The sequence below is a fragment of the Thermothelomyces heterothallicus genome (assembly GCF_042370625.1).
Source record: "Thermothelomyces heterothallicus CBS 202.75 unplaced genomic scaffold P884_scaffold_21, whole genome shotgun sequence".
Classification (NCBI taxonomy): domain Eukaryota; kingdom Fungi; phylum Ascomycota; class Sordariomycetes; order Sordariales; family Chaetomiaceae; genus Thermothelomyces; species Thermothelomyces heterothallicus.
Window position 1 is genome coordinate 37542 of NW_027192582.1, and position 21953 is coordinate 59494.

The 21953-nt window shown below is 57.2% G+C and overlaps 5 protein-coding genes across 5 annotated transcripts; 2 read left to right on the plus strand and 3 right to left on the minus strand.

The window, feature by feature from the left end:
* Positions 1 to 3207: 3207 nt before the first annotated feature.
* P884DRAFT_293670 (uncharacterized protein) lies at positions 3208 to 7234 on the minus strand (the record flags this gene model as incomplete). The annotated part of the gene is made up of 3 exons (XM_069444235.1): positions 6045 to 7234; positions 3585 to 5837; positions 3208 to 3275 (listed from the first exon to the last, which is right to left on the minus strand). Exons 1-3 carry the CDS (start codon positions 7165 to 7167, stop codon positions 3208 to 3210), a joined length of 3444 nt encoding a protein of 1147 aa, XP_069295422.1. The 5' UTR covers positions 7168 to 7234.
* A 1486-nt stretch (positions 7235 to 8720) lies between these two features.
* On the plus strand, positions 8721 to 13984 carry P884DRAFT_262372 (uncharacterized protein). Its single transcript, XM_069441651.1, has one exon. It carries the CDS (start codon positions 8747 to 8749, stop codon positions 13568 to 13570), a length of 4824 nt encoding a protein of 1607 aa, XP_069295423.1. The 5' UTR covers positions 8721 to 8746; the 3' UTR covers positions 13571 to 13984.
* A 168-nt stretch (positions 13985 to 14152) lies between these two features.
* P884DRAFT_262373 (uncharacterized protein) lies at positions 14153 to 15947 on the minus strand. The gene has a single exon (XM_069441652.1). The coding sequence runs from the start codon at positions 15523 to 15525 to the stop codon at positions 14500 to 14502; it is 1026 nt and encodes a 341-aa protein (XP_069295424.1). The 5' UTR covers positions 15526 to 15947; the 3' UTR covers positions 14153 to 14499.
* Positions 15948 to 17296: 1349 nt separating this feature from the next.
* Positions 17297 to 19955, plus strand: P884DRAFT_247768 (pyridoxal phosphate-dependent transferase). Its single transcript, XM_069440516.1, has 10 exons — positions 17297 to 17659; positions 17747 to 17792; positions 17859 to 17977; positions 18037 to 18050; positions 18119 to 18383; positions 18476 to 18507; positions 18561 to 18818; positions 18884 to 19002; positions 19062 to 19496; positions 19588 to 19955. Exons 1-10 carry the CDS (start codon positions 17554 to 17556, stop codon positions 19610 to 19612), a joined length of 1419 nt encoding a protein of 472 aa, XP_069295425.1. The 5' UTR covers positions 17297 to 17553; the 3' UTR covers positions 19613 to 19955.
* A 72-nt stretch (positions 19956 to 20027) lies between these two features.
* Positions 20028 to 21059, minus strand: P884DRAFT_286591 (uncharacterized protein; the record flags this gene model as incomplete). Its single annotated transcript, XM_069443843.1, has 4 exons — positions 20028 to 20619; positions 20676 to 20758; positions 20794 to 20917; positions 20982 to 21059. 4 exons carry the CDS (start codon positions 21057 to 21059, stop codon positions 20527 to 20529), a joined length of 378 nt encoding a protein of 125 aa, XP_069295426.1. The 3' UTR covers positions 20028 to 20526.
* Positions 21060 to 21953: the final 894 nt, after the last annotated feature.

Genomic DNA, 21953 nt, shown 5'->3' on the forward strand with positions numbered 1-21953 from the left:
TACGGACGTACATATATGAGCTTCACTAGTAGTCATACTAGTTCTTTGAAATACGTACCCTTGTACGCCTTACTGAGTTTACCTCCCCAACACGGGGTACGAAATAAGGAACAGACTATAAGGCCTTATCAGCTGAGAGTGGCCACCAGATCTGCGAACCTTGATAGTCTGAAACAGATTTCCTCGCTGTCTCGTCGACCTATCATGCAGTCCTTTTTCTGGAGCTAAGGCCTGCCGAATTGTCCGGAGTGGTTACAGAGTACACACATCGGTATCTTAGTCTAGGTACGGACACACACATCCACATTGCTGTCGATGTGACCAATATCGCGGCTCATGTGCCACAGTACCAACCTACTTTGTAAGTGTGTACGTCCTCCGTCGCGACTACCTAGAAATCGCTTTCGGTTAAAGAGGAGGGGCGTCATGATAAGACCCGTCAAGGCGCCTATACATACACAGTATTCCGTCCTCGCTCGAAACTCTGTACGCCTGGCACAGACAATAATAGTACATATGCAAGAATGGCTCCAAGCACGCATCCGTACTTCGTAGTGTAGTATGGAGTCGGTTCGATCCCGATAACGACGGGAGCGCCGATATTGGGGGACCCACTTCGCGGTCGGAGGATCCATCGATTGGTGGCTGTTACGCAACGGAATCTGCCACCGAGATCACGTTGCGCCGGTCTGGATCATGACAGGCTTTTCCGGGCAAGCAGGAGGCGTCCCTATTGGGTCGCGCAGCTCTCACACAGGCATGCTCGGCCGAAATGAGTTATCGCCATCGACGCCGTTCCCGGCCAGATTGTAGCTAATGTGTAGTGTACGGACGTATGTATATATAGTAAGCGACCCGTGAACTGCACCAAACTCGACCGGAAAGCAGTGGCCGTTGTGTCGGGCGTGGTACTACTAACGCAGTACGCAGATTAGGCACAGTATATACACATTGGTAGCATATCGGAATGGATGTACTTACTATCTTTACTATCTTCATACATACACAATACACGAGATCCTGCTCGCCATATATCGACATCCAGTCAACTCTTTAAACCACCTTCCGCCGTAACAAGAGTCAGATTGCACCGATGGCGGATTCAGTTATGTAAGTGTGCGCTTCCTTTTTTCGCGGCACGGCACGTTGCGGCACGTCGCAGCGCGCTAACGGCCCGACCACAAACGGCGTTTTCGCTCCCGCCTATCAATCAAGCCCGGCGGCGCCCTGATAAGCGATAACTAACAGGTACGGATAGACCCAACTTCACCCCACTATACTGTATGTAATCGTACACCAACTACTGTGTAAACACTCTCTTGTTTTCGCCCTTTGCCGAACGTAGAAAGCCAAGGACCCGGCCGTGTATCCCCTGCATCATCTGGAGCCGAGCTCGCCAGACCAATCAGTCGTGAACGTGCTACTTTTAACTTCTCCCAGGGACTGTACCCGCACCTCCTCCCTCGATCAGTCACCGACCTGCCAGCATCATGACGGTATTCAACCACTCCTTAGCGGTCTGGCGGGTATTTTGCTGCGTCTCTGGCCTTCTAAGCCAAACAATGACAACCAAGCTTGAGCGGGGCCTCAGACGCGCAGGACACAGCTACGGCATTCCTAAGAGCTACATACGCGACACATTCATTGCGCTTCCCGTATGTATGTACATGCCTCCGGGCTCTTCCTGAATCTTCCCGACTCACAACCAGCCAGTCGAGCGGCAAACAGGTGAGTGAGTCCAGAAGAGGTATGTACGAACTACATCTACATACATACGTACCGCTCGTCTCGGAGCTCAGGGATATGCGCAACTGTAGTTGCAGACACCGACGGCTTTAGGCTGGATTCGGGTTTTGCCCCGTACCCCGTTTTCCTGTGGCTGAAGGACGACTATCGTTTCTTACTCCGCGATCTGCGAATGGGGCGCCGCTGAAGGAGCCTCTGTGTAACACACCTTTCATCCTCACATCCGGCCCTCTCTCTCCGGGCCACGGGCCACACTAGATGGCGCACCCACGATTCAGCCTGTCTCGGTGAACCTGCATGGGAGACAAACTCAAAGACACGGGCTCAAACCTTTGGACGAGCCCTGTTCGTTACGATAAGTTTCTTCTGCCCATCGTCCATTGGCATCTTTAGGCAACGCCATCCATCCATCTCAGCACCAGTGTTTTTTGGCCATCCGCTCACAGCGCAGCTCTTCCGGGATCTTTGGCTTCCCAGTCGCGCGCGCAATGTTCGAGAAAGTGACTTACAACTAACCCGGGACGGCCAATGGTCCGCCCACGTTTACCTTTTTGTTTCGTGTGTTACGAGACACTACCCCGTTATTCTGGGCCTTTAGCTCTCGTATGGAGGAGCTGCTGGCTCTAAACCACATGCCTGGACCACTCCGAGAGGTTTGGACAAGCCGCCTCTCCCTGGAGCACCCCTCTTTTCCTTTTTTTTTTTTTTTTTTTTTGCGAGTGAAGATATGTCACCCCCGAGAAAGAAAGAAGGAGGGACACGTGTTCTACCTGAAGGCCTCGTCGTGGTCAAGGTTAGACATCTTATTGGTGGAAAGGGGGGGCGCCACAGGTATGGTGGATGTATATGTGCAAAAATACTGTACATACATCCGCACCAGCGCAGCTAGCATTCCCATTTGCTCTGAAACAACACAGAGCGATTGGCCTGGATGCCTCCCTTGAATTTTCCCTGAAGGGCATACCGAGCTCACCGCTTGTAGGGTTAGCAATTGGCATCATGCTGTCTCCAACATGATCATTCCTTGTGCCCAGGGTCCGTTCTGGAATGTGGTTGAGCATATCCAGAGAGACGAATCGATGTCGCGTTGTGTTTAGATGCCCCATCCTGGGATTGTTGGATGGCTCCCTGTTCAAGGTTTGCTGCAAACAGGTTTCTCCTGCACCTGGGAAAGGGGTTGTTGTTGACGAACGGAAGTGATGTGAGAGGAGCTGACCGGACAGACATTCACCATGTTCGGTCCGTTGATGTATCTTCTTCCGTACGAATCGTCGAGCCAGAAATATTTCTCTTCGTTGGGAAAGACGAACAGTGGCAACCCCCTTGGTCATTTTCTTTGGGGGTGGTGTCCTGTTAGCAAAGTTGATCAATCTGCACTCACCCCCATTGTCCTATTTCTCCCTGTCGACCAGAACAACAGAAATGAGCTGATAGAACAGGAACTACAGGTGCTGGGTTATCTTACTCGCCATAGTAGCGCAGAACTACGGCGCCGTGTCTTACATCGCCAAGAGACTTCCGACTAGTTACTGGAATGGGAGGTAGCTCAGTGTTTTGATGTCCCAGTACACGCCTAGACGTAGACATCACATCATACATAGGAGATCATGGACTTGATTCAACAGAAACAGTAGCTCCTCCTCTTTTGTTGCAAGCGGCCCTCCTCCTAGGGGTATAGTAAGAATGACAATGGTAAATTCGGAAAAAAAAAAAATAAAAATAAAAAAATACACGCTCCAACCTTGACCATGCAGCAGATACACAGTGATGCCTTGAGCCCTAGTCCCAAACGTTGACAGCCATAAGTCCCGACAGTCCGGCCGCTCCACGACTCATACCATCTTCATATTCCCGACCGTTTCGTGCTTGCTCCGCCCTGACTTTCGCAAGGTCGGCTTCCAGGTCCCAATTCCCTCCAAGGAACTCATCCAGGTTATCCATCACTGCATTGACTTCGTCAACAGGACTCTCCTCGTCCGCGAACCCGGGCGCTTCCTCCTCTTCGGGATCCCCCTCATCCCCGGACGCACCCCTCTCTCCTTCTTCTCCTCCTCCCTCGCCACATCCGCCATGCACAACCCCGTCCATCTCAATAGGCTCCGTGCCCTCGCCCACGCCTTCGCCTTCACGTCCCATGACATGCCCAACAGCAGAAGCCGCAGGAGTATCAGCAGCATCAGGAGCAGTAGCACCGACATGCGGCTGGATCCCCACCTCCGCCCTCAAGAAGGCCTCCGCCATCGCCTCCACCGCAGGGCTCCCGCAGACCTGCTGCGACGCACTCGGAAGGAGGCTCTTCTCCACCGTCCTCGACGTCTGGGTTCTCTGGGAAGTTCGAGGATTCGGGACGCTCACGCCCACGCCCATACCCACGTCCACGCTGCCTTGCCTGCTGCTTGTCGCTGCGACAGCGGCAAAATGTTTTCCAAACTTCTGGCTTGCCGTAGGCAGGGCAGATGTGGAGAGGATGCTCGGCGGCGGAGAGGTTGCGCGGAAGGGGCGGGCCAAACCGTCCTTTGTTCTCCCTTTCCTTAGGGAGGGCGAGCTTGGTGTTGAGGGCTCTTGCGTGTGAAGGGGCTGCCCCGCACCGTATGGGGAGGAGGATGTCATGTTCGCATCGTCAGGGGTGGATTCGCCTGGGAGGGGCGCCCAGGAGACGCGCTTTGGTGGCCGGGCTTGTTGCTGCTGCTTCTGCGAGCGTCTTGGCTTGAAGTTTGGCTGCTTCGCTTTTGCGGTTGAGTCTCTGGTCCAAGGGTTGGAGATGGCTGCCTCGACAAGGGCTTGGGTACTTGATAGATGTTCTTCGTCTGTGACAGCGGTGATGCGGCGTCGTTTGGGAGGGGAAGGGGTCATGAAGTCCCTGAAGGATTTCACCGAGAGGGTGAAGTCGGGACTTGGAAGGCCGGACTGCTTTGTCTCAGGAGTCGACGGTTGAGGAGGGTACGGTGGAGGGGGGCACGGTGGAGGGCTGCACATGTCGGCGTCGTCGTCGTCATCGTCGTCGTCGTTGTTGTTGTATGGTACAACCGAGTCCTGGAGAGGATCTGCGGGTGGTGATACATGACTGCTGACCGGAGATGACAAGGGGTTGAACAGCCGGACCTCCGGCAGCTGCATCTGCGAGTCGCCCCGTACCCAAGGGCTTTGCGAGACTGCTTGTTCCAGCGCCTGGCTGGCGATAGAAGAAAGCCTTGTGTTTGCGAGGTCCAAGTGAGGCGGGGGGGCGGGGATGCCTAGGGCACCAGGTACAACATCCTCTGTCTTACACCACGGGCTCTGAACGGTCCTCGGCGGAGTCACCCGGATATCTGCCGCTTTATTACCCCCCTCATGTTGCGGCTGGAAGCCCTGCGATTGCAAACAGGGCGCTGGGCCATCGTTGGCCCAAAGACTCTGGATCTCCGGTGCTGGACATGAGGAGGTGGGTTGTAAGTGATTTGCCGAGGAACTCTCGCAGCTAAAGCCAGTTTGGGCCCCGGCTTGCAGCTTTTCAGTTACACTCATGGCATCGTCATCAACTTCGTTCTCTGCCTGGGCCTTGGCTGCGCCCACAGCAGGATCAACCTCATCCGCGGCCACCTCGCCATTACTGTGTGGTTCCGTTTTGATGAAGGGTCCGCAGTCCTCTGCTGCTGCGTGAACAGTCTTGTCCTCATCAGGTAGGTACACGGTCTCCTGTGGGAGGGCAGCGCTGCTGACCGACATGGAGCGCCGACAATCGGAACTGTGTCTTGAGTGCGTAGACTCTTGAGGGCGCGGCGATCCTATGCCAAGCATTCGCGGAGAGTCCCCTCCAGTGCTTCGCTGCGTCTTGGGCCAGAGTAGCCTTCTGGACGAACCAAAGACCTCGGAGATCACGTCCCGCGACTGTTTCTCTGCCGAAAGGTGTCCAAAGCTGGGCCCGCTGTCATATTCCGAGCCAGAGAGAGATTCTGACGGAACCAGCGTGGGCCCATCAATCTGTGAGGGTGTTTTCGGAGAATCCTCGTCTTCAGCCTGGGTTTGATCATCCTCGTTTCCTTCTTCGTGTGGTGGGTGAGCGACGTTAACGGAGGCTTCAACCTCATGTCCTTCCCCGGAGATTCCATGTTCTGCGACTTCCGTAGCAGCTTCACGGTTCTGCACAACACCTGCACTCTTGGGTATTTCCACGTTACCAGGAACATCCACCCCCGATTCAGCAGAGTGCATGCTGTGGTATCCTCCTGCTCCTGTTGCGCGTTTCGGAAACGTTTGACCGTCCGAGCCTTGGCTTTGTGCAGGACTATTTGGTGCCAATGAGGCATTTGCCAACTTACTCCTGTGCAGAGACGACTCCTTTCCTCGCGCGTCTTTTCTCCGGTAACGGAAGCTTCCGTCTGTTCGCGGGGTCGCTTGTACTTGCGGCAGCACAAATGATGCGGTTGGCTCCGGCAGAGCACCGCTCGGAGTGGCGTTTCCGACCCCCAAGGGAGCACTGGCAGCGGGTGTATCCGTTGTCGGGGACGTTCCCCGTGTCTGCGGCGTCGGAGCTGTTGTGTCTGGGGCATCGGGGCCGCCAGCTGAGGTACGGTTGCTCCTGGCTGCCCGGCCCAACTGCTCATCATGCTGGGCAGCGTGCGGAACAGGGTCGGTCCGGTCTAGTAAGTGTGTCGAATATGGAGGAAGGCTGGATCCAGGACGGTTCAGACTGAGGTCTGGGCCGGGTTTGCACGCCACTGCTCGAGTCCCCTTCCGCCTTGAAGTCTCCGAAGAACGAGCTTGTTCGAGATTGTTGTACACTCTTGGGGTGTGCGACATCAGTTCACTTGCCCCATCGTCTAGGGTATCCAGTGTCAAGCCAGACTGCCTCCGGTTGGTGTGTTGGGTTGCCCTCCTCGAGTCGGCCGATGTGGGTTCAGGCTGCGGCGAATGTTGGATCGAACTCGGAGGGAGGTCGCTTTCCACAATCACCTTGTCTCGCCAGCTCTGTACCCGATGGAAAGTGTCTTCATCCATATAACGTGGAGGCGTGTAGACGTGCTGAGGTAACGTCGGCTTGGTCTTGGAAGCTTCTCGACGAGAATTGCTCGAGTCGAGCACGGCTTTGCATTCTCCTTCCTCTGCTGCCCTCCTTGGTGCGGAGGACGTTTTTTTCTGATTATATTTTCGCCGAGTGCCGGATTTCGATCGCCATGGGTTCGTCCATCCGGATGCCTTATCGAATGGTCCACGCAAGGAGGCCGAAAGCAGGAACACGGGCTTCCCTTCGAGGAAACGCTCTGCTTGCGCCTCGTAGCGGATGTGGCGCTCGGCCGGGCTGTCGTATGCCTCATCGTCGGAGCCGTAGCAGAGGACTTCGTCCGGGTTTGGAAGGGCTTCACAGCAGATGGGCTCGTTGCCAAAGTTGTCGGGGTGCAGCCATTCGAGGTCCGCAGTTCCGAATCCAAATCGACGCTTCATGGCCGCGGTGATGTTCGACACATTACGGCGTCGTATTGTCGTCGGGCTCGATGTTACGACCTGGTGATGTTGTGAACAAACGTCAATTGGAGGGTTGTTGGCCCACAGTTGCTTGTTCTGTCTGTCAATGTTGATGAGCTTTGTGGGTTGGCTGGGGGTAGCTGCAGGTCTCCAGGGCCCCAGAGGGCGGAAAGTGGAGCGAAACGCGCCTGGACGCGTGCGCTCAATTAAAACCCGAGTCGCGCGGTCAGCTGAGACACCTGCAAGCCCTCTAAATCAACCTTGTTAGCCATTGCTTAGCCGGTTGCTAGGGAAATAAGGAGTGGGGCAAACGCCCACCAATCAGCGAACATCCCACTGTTTATTCCCCAAACACGGGCCAAACTGATAGGAAATTGACCAATCTCGACCGTGGCTGTCGATAAGTTACTAAACTAGTGTAAGCCCAAGCCTGCGATTCTTTCGGGCAGTCATTTTGGGGCCGAACGATATTGCGATTTTCCTTATCGACCATCGATTCCACCAAAGGCATTTACAACATACACGCAGTACACGTACTTGCAATAATTTGCGACGGGACACCGGGAGGGCCTCCCGTCCGCTTTCAATGCCTGTTTTGTGTGTGACCTGCACCATCGACCAATCCGAGGACCCCGCCAAACAAGAACGGTCAATCGCATTCGCCTGCCCCCCCTTCCCCCCAAGAAAAAACAGTCAGCGCCGCCCACCTGTCACTCCGGGAACCCACGCCTTGATGACGGTCTAATCACCAGCTTCTCCGCGCACGCACACATCGCATCGATATCCACCACTGCCCGACGCCGCCATGGGGCACGCCTGGCTGGACTCCCTGTCCGAGGATTGGGTGTCGCAGCCCGGATCGGCCGACGCGTCCTTTGCCGAGCACGAAGCTGCTCCTGTCCCGGCCCAGAAGCTGCCCAAACCGCAGACGCCGAGTAGGATTCCGCGTCTTAGCCCCCACGTCAGGAAGTTCCAAAATGCACTCGGCAGTGCAGGCAACAGCAACACCAGCAACGGTAACAGCGCGACCAAGGGCAACAGCAGCAGCAGCAGCAGCAGCAGCAACAACCACAACAACAACAACAACAACAATAACAACGACAACAATAGCAGCAGCAGCAACATTCTCAGCGAACGGAGTCTTAATGAGCGACTTGCCGCCCAGTCTCGCCGCACCCCCTCCAAGCTCTCGCAGGAGGTGAGCCCTAATACCGGTGGCCGCGATTGCCACGCATGCCGTTCCGCCTCGGTCTCGACAACGAATTCTGTCGTTCGCAGGCCATTTCTGCGCAAATCGACCGGGGCTTCCCAATCTAAAGGGCGGGCGGGAGACACGCCGGAGTGGAAGCGGCGTCTCGTGTATGGCGAGCTGTCCTACGGCGAGCAGAAGGACCTGTTCACCTCTGCGGGGGCGGGTCTGGAGAGCATCTTTAAGCCACCGCACCCCACGCCAGGTCCGTCGCGAGACGGGAAGATGGAGTATTCTTGCCATGAGCATGACCAAGAGCAGGATGTCGCCGCACCACCCAGCCCGCCCTCCCATCGTTGGAACCTATTAATGGTCGACACACACGTAGACGAATCACCCCAGCAGCTGCCGCAGCCGCAGCCGTCAAGACGGGCAGGTCCACTGGTTCGATATAGGCGTACGGAGGAATCGCCCGACACAAGCAAGGACTCTGAGTTGAGCATGCAGCAGCACCAGAGCTGCTCTTGTCAGACGTCCAAAACGGACCAGACGGCATTGTCGGCCGAAGAGGGGCCGCGCAAGGTCAGCGGCCGGAGCGATATCCGCAACGAAGATTTCAGCCCCATCCTCCTCGAACGGCGCCAAGCAAGCAACGGCGCGACCACTTTTAGTCCTGCCGATCTGCCTCCGGATGAGCTGCGGAAGCGTCTGGAGATGTTGCGACGCAATCAGATGCTCCTCGCGGGTGGCGCCAATGACGGCACCATCCACAGCCACACCCCGTCTCGCAACGAAACCACAGAAGACTACGTGAGGTTAGAGGGGTTCGTCAACTTCAAAAGAGGTGGTCGGTCCGAGGAAGGGTCGTTCCGCAACCGGATGCTGAGCTCCGCTCTCAACGACAGCTCCGAGCTGAACCCAGAGGAGTCCCTGCAAGCGAGCACTCCGAAGCAATTTCCCTCCGTGAGGGTTGAACAGTGCGACTCGTCCGAACACAGGCCTGCTGACAGCCCCGACGTTCCGCGTGTCCCGGATCCGAGCCCAGAGAAACGGCTGGCACCGGTCCGGCCCAGCCCCGGGAGCCCCCTGAAACTCTTTCAACCATACGATACCTTTACGAGCCAGACCCTCCTGAGACGGCTGAGTCAGGTACACGGAGAGGCAGGCGACATTTCCTTCTCGATAGCGGTGGACGAGAGCCGGATGCAGGGAGACAACCCGTCAGGGCTTCTCCCTCCGGCGTCCCAAAACGGGCCAGACGACCACTCGTTTGCCCATGCAAGCAAGTTCGGCGCTGGCGAACTCGATGGGTACGAGTTCAATGACGAGTTCTCTCATCTATCTCACAATGCCACCGGCATGGACGGGGATAAGGAGAACCGCGAGCCCGCCGAGGACTCGTTGTTTCCCCACCGCCAGCCCATCTTTGACCTCCCCCACAACTCTTCGCCGTCTGGGACCCCGGATCTCGTCGTGAACCGACGACGCAAGTCCACAAACTCCCGCCCTTCCCGACGTTCGGCCAGAGCCTCCTTCCCGGCCTATTCTGACATGCTCTCCCCGCCCGGGGGCCGGAGAGACCTGTCTGGGACAGAGATTAAGCGACCCCGCACGTCTCCCTCGAAGAATCCCACTCCGAAACGGCGGAGGACACTTCACAGATCAGACATCTCATACGGATCCGGAGACCCTAACTCGGGGGTCGATTCTGCACAGCTGTCGCATCTTCAAATGCAGTCGGTGCTTAGCCGGCTCCGGCAAGATGCCCGGGAGAGCGATGAGCACGAGATGGCGGGACACGACCTCCACCATTCACTGCGCTCTCGGACACCAACACCCGGCCAACGGCGCTCCCTTCAGGCTGAGCGCCAGCCCCTTGCGCAGATCGAGAGGTCTCCCGCCCGCTCAAGCAGGCATTCGCAACCCCCGGCGGCCCTTCCTGTCGGTACAACCGTCGATACGAACCGGAAGTCGTCAATCAAGACCGAGGATTTCATTAACGAAGCAAACAAGATCATGGCCATGATTCGCAGCAAGGCTGGCCTGCCAAGCGGCCTCGCCAGTGTCGAGGAGTCGGATGAAGAGAAGGGCCAACCATCGCCAGAACTTGAGGGTTCCTTTGAGGAGTCGACCCAGGAGCCGTTCTCGCGGCCGCCCAGCCGCGAGGGAAGGCCTCCTCTCACGCGCAAGTCCACGAAGCAAGAGGACCCCGTGCTCGCGGAGCAACTCAAGAAGTATGAAGAGGCCAGCGATATGGGCGACATTCTCCCTTCGTCTGTGCGCTCATCCCATCCTGTCCGAGGATCCGATTCCGTGACGAGGGAACAGGCGACGGAGGAGTGGGCCAAGGAACAAAGTCAAAGGTCAGGATCCCAGGTCAATACCGTCAGCGACCCCCCAAACATCCGCATCTCCCGGAAATCGGATTGGCAAGAGCAACAGTCAGCGAATGGCCCAGCCGATGGGATCCCCTCTCAAGGTTCGGCCGGCCTCAACACTCAAAGCACGGGCCTTTCTCTTCCGACCGGATCGTCTCGGGTGTCATCAAAAGGGTCTGAGGCAAGAAAGACAATCATGCCTGAAAGCGTGTCCCACTTGATCCCGGATCAGGTTGGCAACATGGTGCTGGACAGGCAGCGCAACATGTGGGTCAAGAGAAAGAGTTCGGGCGAGCCAAAGGAGAGCTTTTGCCAGTCTGAAGCCAGTGATGACGACCCGTTCGCCGATATCCCTGACCTGTCTGTCGACGTCACGAAGGAGATGCAGAACCTTCTCTTGACTGGCAAGAGGGAGACGGCGCTTCAAAACCGGGCTGCCAGTTTTGCGGAGATCAGCCCGACGCGGCCGCCAAGGGTGGGCTCATTTACAAGGGCGGCCCTCGACGCGGCGGGTGGAATGCCAACCAACCAGGCGCCGAATTCCGGCAGCGCGGAAATCCCCGCTGAGAACGGATCGAGTGTCAACGAAGGTCGGGTGAAGGAGCCGAGGCGACTCACCATCAGCTTCTCGTCCCCCGTCGCATCCGTGATCCAAGACGCAGGTGGTGCCAACGAGATGTTGTCCGAGGATAGCATCCTCAACGCGCAGGCCGAGGCTCCAGCCCCGCCGGCTAGAGGTAGGAGGCTAATCTCAGTACAGACGACGATGGGGAGCAGAACGGCCAGGTCCCGAAGCACCTCGCGCGGCCCCGCTCGCCATCTCTCCATCAGGGGTAAGTCTCTTATGGCACGGCCGGTGTCGAGGATCGACGAACGAGATGAGGATTCCGCATCGCACCACGACCAACCCCAACCCCAGCAGGCGGTTTCGGGTATGGAACTGAGCGTCCTAGGGGACTATAGCGTGGCCAACCATGACGATGGCGGGCAACGAGGCAGTCTCAACTTCCTGGTTACGACACCTGCCAGGGCTCCGAGCTGTCCGGTCTCGGGCGCGGACGCTGCACCCATTATCAGCCAATATGTCGGCACGTTCTCTCTCAGTCCACTCTCGGAGTTCACGGTGCATCGCCCGGAGGAGACCCTGCCCCTTGAAGCCAGTTACGTGGTTGACAACCACCGCCTTGTCACTGGCGACAAGCCCAAGCATGTCATGTCGATGAGCATACGGGAGCTTGTGGAAAAGCTCGCTGAGGTCGAGCCCTTTGAGCCGTACTGGGAAGATATGCGGGAACTGGAGCTGCGGGAAAAGGGCCTCAGCGCGCTCCATGCACTTGACGAGTATTGCGGACAGCTCGAGAGTCTCGACGTCTCCAAGAACAAGATCAGGAATCTGGGCGGCATTCCCTCATCCGTGCTCCACCTGCGCATCACGCACAATCAGCTGTCCAGCCTCACCGCGTGGAACCACCTGATCAACCTGCAGTATATCGACGTCTCCAACAACTCGCTCACCAGCCTGGCGGTGTTCAAGAACCTCATTCACCTGCGCAGTCTGCGGGCCGACAACAATCAGATCACGAGTCTGGACGGTATCAAGTTTCATAAGGGCTTGCAAACCCTCCGCGTGAGGGGAAACCTCATCGAGGAAGTCGACTTCGACGGCAGCACGCTGCACCAGCTCACGGACCTGGACCTGAAGAATAACCAGATCCGCCACATGGCCAACATTGACCAACTACCTTTGCTTAGCTCCCTCGACCTCGATGGCAACCGCCTGACCTCTTTCTCCGTTGACTCGGCCGAGCCCATGACCTCCCTTCGCTACCTCCGCCTCGACGACAATAACCTCACAACCCTCAACGTCCATGCCCTCCCTCACCTGCGCCTTCTCCACGCCGACCGCAATGCCCTCGTTCAGATTGCGGGCTTCTCCCGCGCCCGCCGCATCGACTCCCTCTCGCTGCGCGAACAGCGCGGTGCGGAACCGCTGGACCTGCCACACCTTTTGTCCCGAGCTTACGAAGTCCGCAAACTGTACCTCTCGGGCAACCTCCTCGAGTCGTTCTCCCCCAAGGCCGACCTGCTCAACCTGCAACTCTTGGAACTCGCCAACTGCGGCCTGTCGAGCCTCCCCCAGGACGTTGGTCTCATGACGCCGAATCTGAGGGTCCTCAACCTGAACATGAACGCCCTCACCGACCTGACGCCGCTGAGGGCCGTCCCGAGGCTGAAGCGGCTGTTCGCGGCCGGCAACAGGCTTGCTGACCCGGCGGGAGTGGTGGGTACTCTCGGTGGGCTGGCGTGCCTGGCGGTGGTGGACCTGAGAGATAACCCGCTCACGCAGGGATTCTACGCACCCGTGCAGGTTGTCGTCCGCAAGAGCGGGTCGGACGAATCCGTGGCAGACGGCGCCGAGGGAGAGCAGCAGTTTGTGCTCGGGGACCAGGACGCCGAGAGGGACGCGAGGTACTGTGCTCGGCTGGACATGGATACCAGGGTGAGGAGGAGGCTGTACGAGACGATGGTGAAAAAGAAGTGTGCGAGGGTGAAGAAGCTGGACGGGCTCGTGTTGGGAGAAGCCCCGGCGACGGGGGAAGGTGATGGAAAGGAAGGTGTCGATGTCGTGTGGGCTGCAATGGAGGAGAAAGGCCTCGTCAAGACTAGAGGGAGCGGGTCATCGAGCGCCAAGGGCGAGAAGAGCGAAGGTGTTCCTGCTGCTGCTGATGCGGATGCTGCGGCGGGCGAGAAGGAGGATGCGGGGACCGTGGAGGAGAGGAGCGGGCGGTGGCCGGCCGAGGACAGCTTTGCTTGAATGCTCTGCTGAGTCGGTCGGTTAGGAAAGTGTGCTGGCAGCAGCGGAGTTACTATTGTTTGACCCCAGGGATTCTGGCTTTTTTTCTTGTTCGCGGTCTCTTGACTGCTTTGCTTGTCTTTGTTCTAACATGGTTTATCTACGCCAACCTGAGGCGTTTAAACAGGACCAGGGTGCCCTACCCGAGTGGGGCGCAGGAGCAGGCGTTAAGGAGTAGAGGTTATGACGGGTATCTTGTACGGCTCTGGGATATGGTATCCGACATGGGGGTTTTGCTTGATGTACCTTATCACACAGCACAGGTCCGGCGTATGGGTATTCGGCATTGTATGCCTGGGGACACGGGATCGGGGATGAACGGACAGGATAATGAGCTATGATACCATTTCTATTCCAGAATCATTCCTAGTTCAGTCATTCGACTGTGGGCCATGTTGTTGCTTTCCATGTTTCTGTTCCAGGCGTTGTTTGGCACATCAACTACTCGTTTCGACTTTACGATGAAACCTGCGGATCACCGACATAGCGGAAGTAGGCCGAGACTGCGGCTGTGCCGGGATGGATCCGGCAAAACTCAAAGGTGTCTGTCTTCTCATTGATGGGTATCAATTCAGCTCCGATCCCAGTCTATTCACTGGTAAGCTCCCTTCCCAGAGGCTCCCTTCCCAGAGGCTCCCAAAGTGCTGCCCGATGTGAAGCATGCGACCACTGACAAACTGGTGATACAAGGTAAGGCAAAGAGAATAATACGCAACCAAAACGCCGGCAGTTGCTTGATTGTATCATCATCCTCACTCCGGAAACCTCAAACCCAACCCCCCATCTCAAATCTCAACGCCGAGTACATGCTTACAAGGAGGAAAAATGAGAAGAAGAAGAAGAAGAAGAAGAAGATGGAAGAAGAAAAAGGTTTTGCCGGATCTAACGGCTCAGGGTGCCAGATGGTCACCTCGCCTCCCTTGGCGGTCAAGGGTTCTCCGGTCCAATCTCTTGACGACCGCACCGAGCACTACCTTCAGAATGGCATTTGCAGACAGGGGCTTGCCGGGAGAGCTCTCCCAAGTGACGGTGTCGACCATGTCCCGGATGCCGCCGCCTTGCTCGGCCAAACCGTCGTCGAGCTCCTTGAGGGCGCGGGTGGCCTCGGGGTCGTTGCCGACCTGGAAGAACTGGATGCCGACCTGGTGGGGCGGAGCGTCGAGGGCGTCGAGCTTCTTAGCCAGGTTGACGATGACGGCCTCCGGGTCGTCGGTGGGGGCGCCATCGGTTATGACGATCATGTTGATGGGCTTGACGCCGCACTCGTCCGGGTTCCCGGTGCGGGCGATAGCGTGCTCAAGCTCGCGCAGGTAGGGCCGGAGGATGGCGTTGATGCGGATGCCGGTCGGGGTAGCTCCCTGAGGACGCACGCGGCGGAAGACGTCCTCGACCTGCTTAGGCGTAGTGATGTTGCGGAAGCCCTGTGCCCGGTCGTCGCGGTCCGAGGGGGAGGGGTTGCGGGCGTTGAGGAAGTAGACATCGATGCCGTTGGCGTCGTGCGAGGTGCATACGGGCGCGATGGAAACCAGGAGCTCCCTTACCTCGCGCCAGGAGCGGCCGGCCATGGAGCCGCTGTCGTCGATGAGGAAGATGGTGTCGAAGGAGGAAAGGAAGGCGTACGGGTCCTCGCGAGAGGTGATGCTGGGGTTGGAGCGGGCCGAAGAGAAGGAGGGCGCCGGGGAGGGCTGGCGGGCGGAGGGCGGATTGCTGAGTGCGATGTTGGGAAATGCCGGTGCCGGGTCAACCGGAGTGTAGGGCGGTGGAGGGGCATTATCCGCGCCCGATACCGTTTTGTTGCCGCTCGGCCCCGCAAGATGGGCGTCGCCGGAATGCGACAGGACATCCGGATTTAGGCTGAGCGAGCGCGAGCGGCTCCTGTTGGACAGCTTGTCTCTTAAGGAACCGAAAAGTGACATGATGGATGAGTGACGCGCACGTGCGCGGCGCGGTGCGATAAGGATTGTGGTTGAGGAAGATCAGGAATCAACTCTCTTGCTGGACCTTAGCTCGGAGTGGAGGAAGGAGGTGAAATAGTAGTAGAATGTATAAGTGATGGTAACCTGAAGGGTTGGTAACCGGCAAGATAAGGAAGGCAGGTGGCTAAAGTGCCTTCTCTTGCACACTCAAGTACGGGAGCAAGAGCGGGAAAGGTCGGAAGGCGTGAAGGAGGTCCGGCGCTGCTGTTGAAGTAGCTGCCCGATATTTTGTGACCAGCGCAGCAGTTGCAAGCAAGAACAATCGCAGCTGATTCTAGGTTTTAAAGGGACGTCTGTTTCACTGGGCTGGTTCAGATTGACACCTATGGAAACAGTACTTTGGGATCAAGCAGATTCTTTATTCTCCAATTCCTTCGGTGCTTGAGCTCCTTTGTTGCCCCGAGGCACTACGGGGAGCTATGACAACGGAGCAGGCGCTGAGCCAACGGCCCGGCTATGATGCCCGAATGGGAGCCTCGGCGGGAGCCTGCTTCTATGCCGCGCCGGGCACAGCCACAGGGCCAACCCGAACCAACCACACGAACGGTAGAGATGAGGCTGAGCCAACAAGCTGCCTTGCCTCTCACTTGGCCAGGCTTAGTGTAAGCCAAGCAATCAAAAAAAAAAAAAAAAAATCTTGACCCAAATTTTTGGGTCAAGGGATCTCGATGGCATCGTGGCGGCCACGAGGTGATCAACCTTATAACCTTATACGGATATACTGTTCCCGAAGCCCGGTAGAACACCTTGGCGAAGCCCGGGTCATGTTCTGTGCCATCATACATACTTCCATGGATCGACGTTAGAGGGACACAAGCCAGGGCAATACCTAACGTTAGTGTACCTCTCGTTAGACATGACAGCACGAAATCCCTGCTCTCATGTGGAAATCTGAAATCCGTGTACGCTATGCTTGGAAATTGATAGCTGGCCCGGGGGTAAGGGGGCTTTATGTATGTTCGGTAGACGATCGACCTATCCGTACACTAGCCTCCCCGTGCCCCCCGGACCCGAATGAGGGAAAACTGAGGCCCCGAATGAGAGGAGCTGCAGGTTCGTTTCTTGGCAGGGGAGCCGGAGGTTTTGCCACCCCCGGCCGCTGTCATCTTCACCAGCTCCACCAGCCCCGCTTTCCTGCGGGGTTCTTGATTGATCCACCGCATTGCCCGAGTGCGTTTTCCCGTTCTGATCGCAACGACCTCTACCCACAATGGCACCGTATGGACTGTGTAGATCCTGAATTTTGTGGTAATGAAAGCACCTGTAGTTCATGCATCGCCCGTACCAGCTGAGGATTTTGGTTGGTTCCATACCTAACCACAAAGCCAAGAAGAAACTTTAATTGCTCAAGACCAAGCCTTGCTTTGCAGCTGCTACCCCGTCACTCCTACCCTTACCGGTGATTGCGCAACACATCCGCACGCTGCTATCCGACCGTGTTGCAGCGCCGCGATGATCCTGGTTCCTCCGGCCTAGCCGCGGCGATACACCGCCCCCCGGGGGCTGCATGAAATGGGACACCGAATAGACGGGCACGGCGTCGCGGTGGGACATGGCCCCGCGGGGCCTGAGGCAGTCCGGAGGGGCAGGGGCTGGCGGGCGGGGACCGGTTGCTGGCATTGGGCAGGATCCCGAGAGAGATTCCTTTTACGTTGTTGGGTCGAGGTGCAGTTGCGGTGAGGCACCTGTTCATCAGCCAACGAACGCCCAAAACCTCGAGTTGGGCGCGTTCCTCGGTGTGCAACAACCGCCGCACGCCGCACGCCGCCCTCCGCCGCCGCCTGCTCCAGCTGCCCGTGCTGGTCACGTCTCCGCACAAGTAGCTCTTGAAGCTCGTTGTCTTTTGGATAGAAGCCAGGATCTTCCTTTTTTCTGCAATTTTCCCGACAAGCTTGCCCAACGCACCAGAACCTCAAATTTCTACACACATTTCGCGCCGAGACCCTTCGTGCCTTTTAATTGCCCGCCATGGCTGACGTCCCGGGCTTCGCCCACCGCAAATTCAGCATCAATCGCAACACGGGCGTTCCTAGGCCCGCCCGCCGCTTCTCCATCGGAGAGCCGGGGCTCAGCGGTACGTGATAGCTCACATGAACTCGCAGATGCCCTCCCCTTCCTCAACACCGACCATCTCGTGCTAACCACGGCTGGCGAGTTGTAGAGTCGAGCAGTAAGGCTCATCGCCAATTTCGAGCTGCCCACGAAGGGTATGGAAACTACTTGGCTCCTGCTCATTTCGCCCGTAGAGACTTGGCACTGACGAGAGTGCACAGCCATCTCCCCCATGCCGGCTTGGATGCCACCAGGGCGTCGACGGGCGTCGTCTGGTGCACCGAGCGAGCAGCCGAATTTGGCTTCTTCGACGAGCCCGAGAAGTGGGCTAACCTGGGCCGTACGCATGCCATCATGTTTTCAAATGATTCCCTGGTCGAAGGCTAACCGTCTGAGCAGAGGGCGCCCCGGAGGTACATCCATCCATATATGCTCCCGATGCCATTACAGATGACGGCGTGACCCGGTCTGACACATGCAGGTGGATGACGACATCGAGGGCTGCTTTCCACGGCCCACCCAAATTGACATCAGCGCCGCCAGTCGTGAGTATGGCCCAACTGCGGGCATCAAGCCGTTGAGGGAGGCCGTCGCCCGCCTGTACAACGAAATGCACCGCAAGGGCAAACCGAGCCAGTACACGTGGGAGAATGTCGCCATTGTGCCCGGCGGTCGTGCCGGTCTTATCCGTATTGCCGCCGTCCTGAACAACGCTTACGTCGGCTTCTTCATTCCCGACTACACTGGTATGTTGATCGACCATTTTACATATGCGACCACCTGTTTGACGAGTGCATCGTCTCGAGAATTAGAAAGGTAGATCGCTGACTTTGGCCAGCCTATAACGAGATGCTCTCGCTGTTCAAAAACGTCCGACTTTGTCACCCCCGAGCAGCGGTCTGGCCTATGCTGACCTCGTCCAGTTTGCGGCCATCCCCGTCCCCCTGTCCGAAGAGGACGGATACCACATCCACCCGGAGAAGATCGCCGAGGAGATTGCCCGCGGTACCAGCGTGATCATCACATCGAACCCGAGAAACCCGACTGGCAGGGTTGTCCAGAATCCCGAGCTGGCCGAGATCCAGGATATCTGCCGCGAGCGCGCCACCCTTGTGAGCGACGAATTCTACTCGGGATACAATTACACAAGCGACTGCGACGGCTCCACCATCAGCGCTGCTGTACGTAGTCTTTTCCGCGTTGCCCTCCCCTCTCTGCTCAGCCTCCAAGCTCACAACGACGGCAGGAAAATGTCATCGACGTCGACGAAGACGATGTGCTGATTATCGACGGCCTGACCAAGCGCTTCCGCTTGCCAGGCTGGCGGGTGGCCTGGATCCTCGGGCCCAAGGAATTCATCAAGGCGTGAGTCTCTCACTCGGACATACGTCGCCACGTGCAGCCTGGCTGACCCCAAACCCCAGCATCGGCTCCTGCGGCTCCTACCTGGACGGCGGCACCAACGTGCCCTTCCAGGAGGCCGCCATCCCCATGCTCGAGCCGTCGCTCGTGCGCCAGGAGATGGCGGCGCTGCAGCGCCACTTCCGCGAGAAGCGCGATTACGTCGTCGCCCGCCTGCGCGCCATGGGCTTCGTCATCCGCCACGTGCCCGACTCGACTTTTTACCTGTGGCTCAACCTCGAGGGCCTACCGGCGCCCATCTCGGACGGTCTCAACTTCTTCCAGGCCTGCCTGGAAGAGAAGGTCATCGTCGTTCCCGGCATCTTCTTCGACCTCAACCCGGCCAGACGCCGCGACCTGTTTGATAGCCCCTGCCATCACTTTGTCCGCTTCTCGTATGGCCCGCGGATGGAGGTGCTCAAGATGGGCTGCGATGGTATCGAGAGGGTTATCAACAAGTGGGTTCCCTTCCCTCCTCGTTCTCCTCCTTCCCCTTCTTGTCTTGGCTGCGCGGACTCCGGTGTGCTGACTATCGGGGGGATGAAACAGGTTCAAGAACTTGGTGAACCACTAAGTAACTAGTGAGTTGGCGGCATAACGCTTGAATGGGTGGAGGAATGTTGTTGCCAGCCTCGATAGTTTCACCAACCCTCGGCATCACCCCCTCAGTTACAAAATCCCTTGCTTTTCAAGCCTCTGCAGTGCTGTCCCTTCTCATGGCTGCCCCTTGCTTGCCAGACGGACGAGATGCGACAAGATCTTCGGATCGATGGATCCTCTTTAAATTAGCTTCAAACCCAAAATAATTATACGACGTTCAACCCACTTGCCTAGCGATGTATTCACGGGTTCAGAATGAACGGTACACGTCGATCGCAAGTAGGCATGATAGAGCCGCTCAGAGGCATGAGATCAAGGGGGCGGGGGGCGGGGATCCTCATCGGGGGCGACCATTGTTGCTGTCATTTCGAGCTTGCTTGGCTCGCCTTGCCCGTCATGTATTCGCCAGGGGCTTATGAAGTCATACGGAGAGGGAGAAAAAATTGTAGACGCCAATCTCTTTCTGTTTCCCCATTTCCCTCACACAAACACCCCTTCCGATAGGAGCCACGAATCGCCATGGTATGGTAGTTTCGTAACCTTAGAACACACCACGAACCCTCTAGACCTTGTCATGGCGACTTCCAGGAAGACATAGTCCGGGACAGTGGGTGAAGAAGGGCAAGACAACGAAGTGAAAAACTCTAAACATTGATGGGGCAAAGACAACCCATTGCCCCTCCCACTTGTACAATGGCAACAGGTCCACCTAATTTAGGATGTACTCTTTCTGGAGACTCCCTCTTCATTCTTACCTGAGCAGTTTATTCTTGGGCTGCGCGGTCCTAGCGGGATCCTTCTCTTCTGGAAGCCTCTATTCTTTTCCCGTTTATTTCGGCTTGGCTTCAACCTTGAGGGGTTCAGGGCTGGGAAGGCATCGAATCCGCATCAGCTCAGTTCTGAGCATTCACGGTGTGCCAGCGCAACCGAAAACGGAAGACAGACCAGCGGCCATGGGATGTTGATATGAAAGCTGGGCTGCTGACCGGCTCGATGCTACCGCCGCCATTGTCGCTGCCGCTCCCGGCTTCGCCCACGGTGACTGAGACTCCGGTATTAAGGGACCGTGCCTTTGAACCTAACCGCCCTCCTGCAACGGCGCGGAGATCGTCGGTATTGGCTCGCATGTTCCCGTGTCACCCGGGCTCAACGGACCGGGTGGCAATGTATCCGTTGCGTGATCAGATACGGTTGGCTCGAGATCTCCATCTGCCACCGCTTCGGAGAATGAGGCTTGATTCATGTCGGTTTGTTTCCTCCGCGCACCTTTTCGACTCGGCTAAACGGGGGTACTTTATCGAGCTGGTTGCACAAACCAGGGCTGGTGCTGTCACATGTCACACGATGAACTGGTTTGTCGTTGGACGTATGTCAGAACTGGCGAGGGCGAACTCGCTGTCGATACGTGTGCGTAGGTGCATTGTGGGATGAGGGAACCATGTCTTCGTTGTGAGCGAATGACGCTGAAACGGTAACAGGTGCGCGTAACCGGGTGAGTGTCGCGTCGAGAAGCATGACTGCGAAAAGAACAGTGGTTCTGAGAAGAAATCAAGAAAAAAGGGTCTATAGTTCTGGCCTGGTTACTCCTGGAGAAGCCGAGTCCAGTCATCAGCCCTTTTCGGACAGATTCTGACACGGAAGACGCAGTCCGGAGCTGTGGAAAGAGGTGGCTCGGATTGACGATGACATCAAGTGTGGAAGGAAGGGAAACGGGATCATGCAAGTGCTGGTCACAACCCGGACTAGTTCTAGATCTGGGGCAGGGACGCAGCACTCCTGGCATCTCAATCCCACGCCTTTCACCGTAAAGTGAGTCAAAACAGCGAGCACGTGGAAAGCGGGTTGCTTACCCCCACGGCGCACGGTCAGCACGGTGACATGCCTAGTCAACGCTCTGAAAGGGTCCAGGTGGTCATGACGGCTAGGCACGGGATTTGAATCCAGCCGAGTCGTTGTCCCGGCGTTCTTTTGCCCTAAAGGATATCGAGTCCCTGACTTCAGCCCGAGTATTGTGCGAGGCAGGGCAGAAAACCTTTTAGGTTGCAGCCGAGAAGTTGTGTAAATGCAACCAGGGGTTGCCAACCATGGCGTCCTCCCCGAAAATAGGAACGGATGCGCGAGAATCGGGATCGATCCGAGAGGATAACGGAACAGTGAGTGGACAGGAACTCGGGAAGATGTTGCCTTGAGGAGCGTGAGGGTAGTAAAACCCTGACTGACGCCTCCCGAGACGACGATTGCGTGATCAGAGGCTCGGCTGTCGTCGGCGCCAACTTGAGAAACAAAGACAGAGTACCAAATACGGAATCCATGGA

Bases quoted from the DNA above. Each gene is read 5' to 3' on its own strand.
- P884DRAFT_247768 (XM_069440516.1), top strand. From the start codon at position 17,554: ATGGCTGACGTCCCGGGCTTCGCCCACCGCAAATTCAGCATCAATCGC. The intron at 18,384-18,475 runs GTATGTTGATCG...GACTTTGGCCAG, and splicing joins CTTCATTCCCGACTACACTG to CCTATAACGAGATGCTCTCG. The intron at 18,508-18,560 runs GTCCGACTTTGT...GACCTCGTCCAG, and splicing joins TGCTCTCGCTGTTCAAAAAC to TTTGCGGCCATCCCCGTCCC.
- P884DRAFT_262372 (XM_069441651.1), top strand. From the start codon at position 8,747: ATGGTCGACACACACGTAGACGAATCACCCCAGCAGCTGCCGCAGCCG.
- P884DRAFT_262373 (XM_069441652.1), bottom strand. From the start codon at position 15,525: ATGTCACTTTTCGGTTCCTTAAGAGACAAGCTGTCCAACAGGAGCCGC.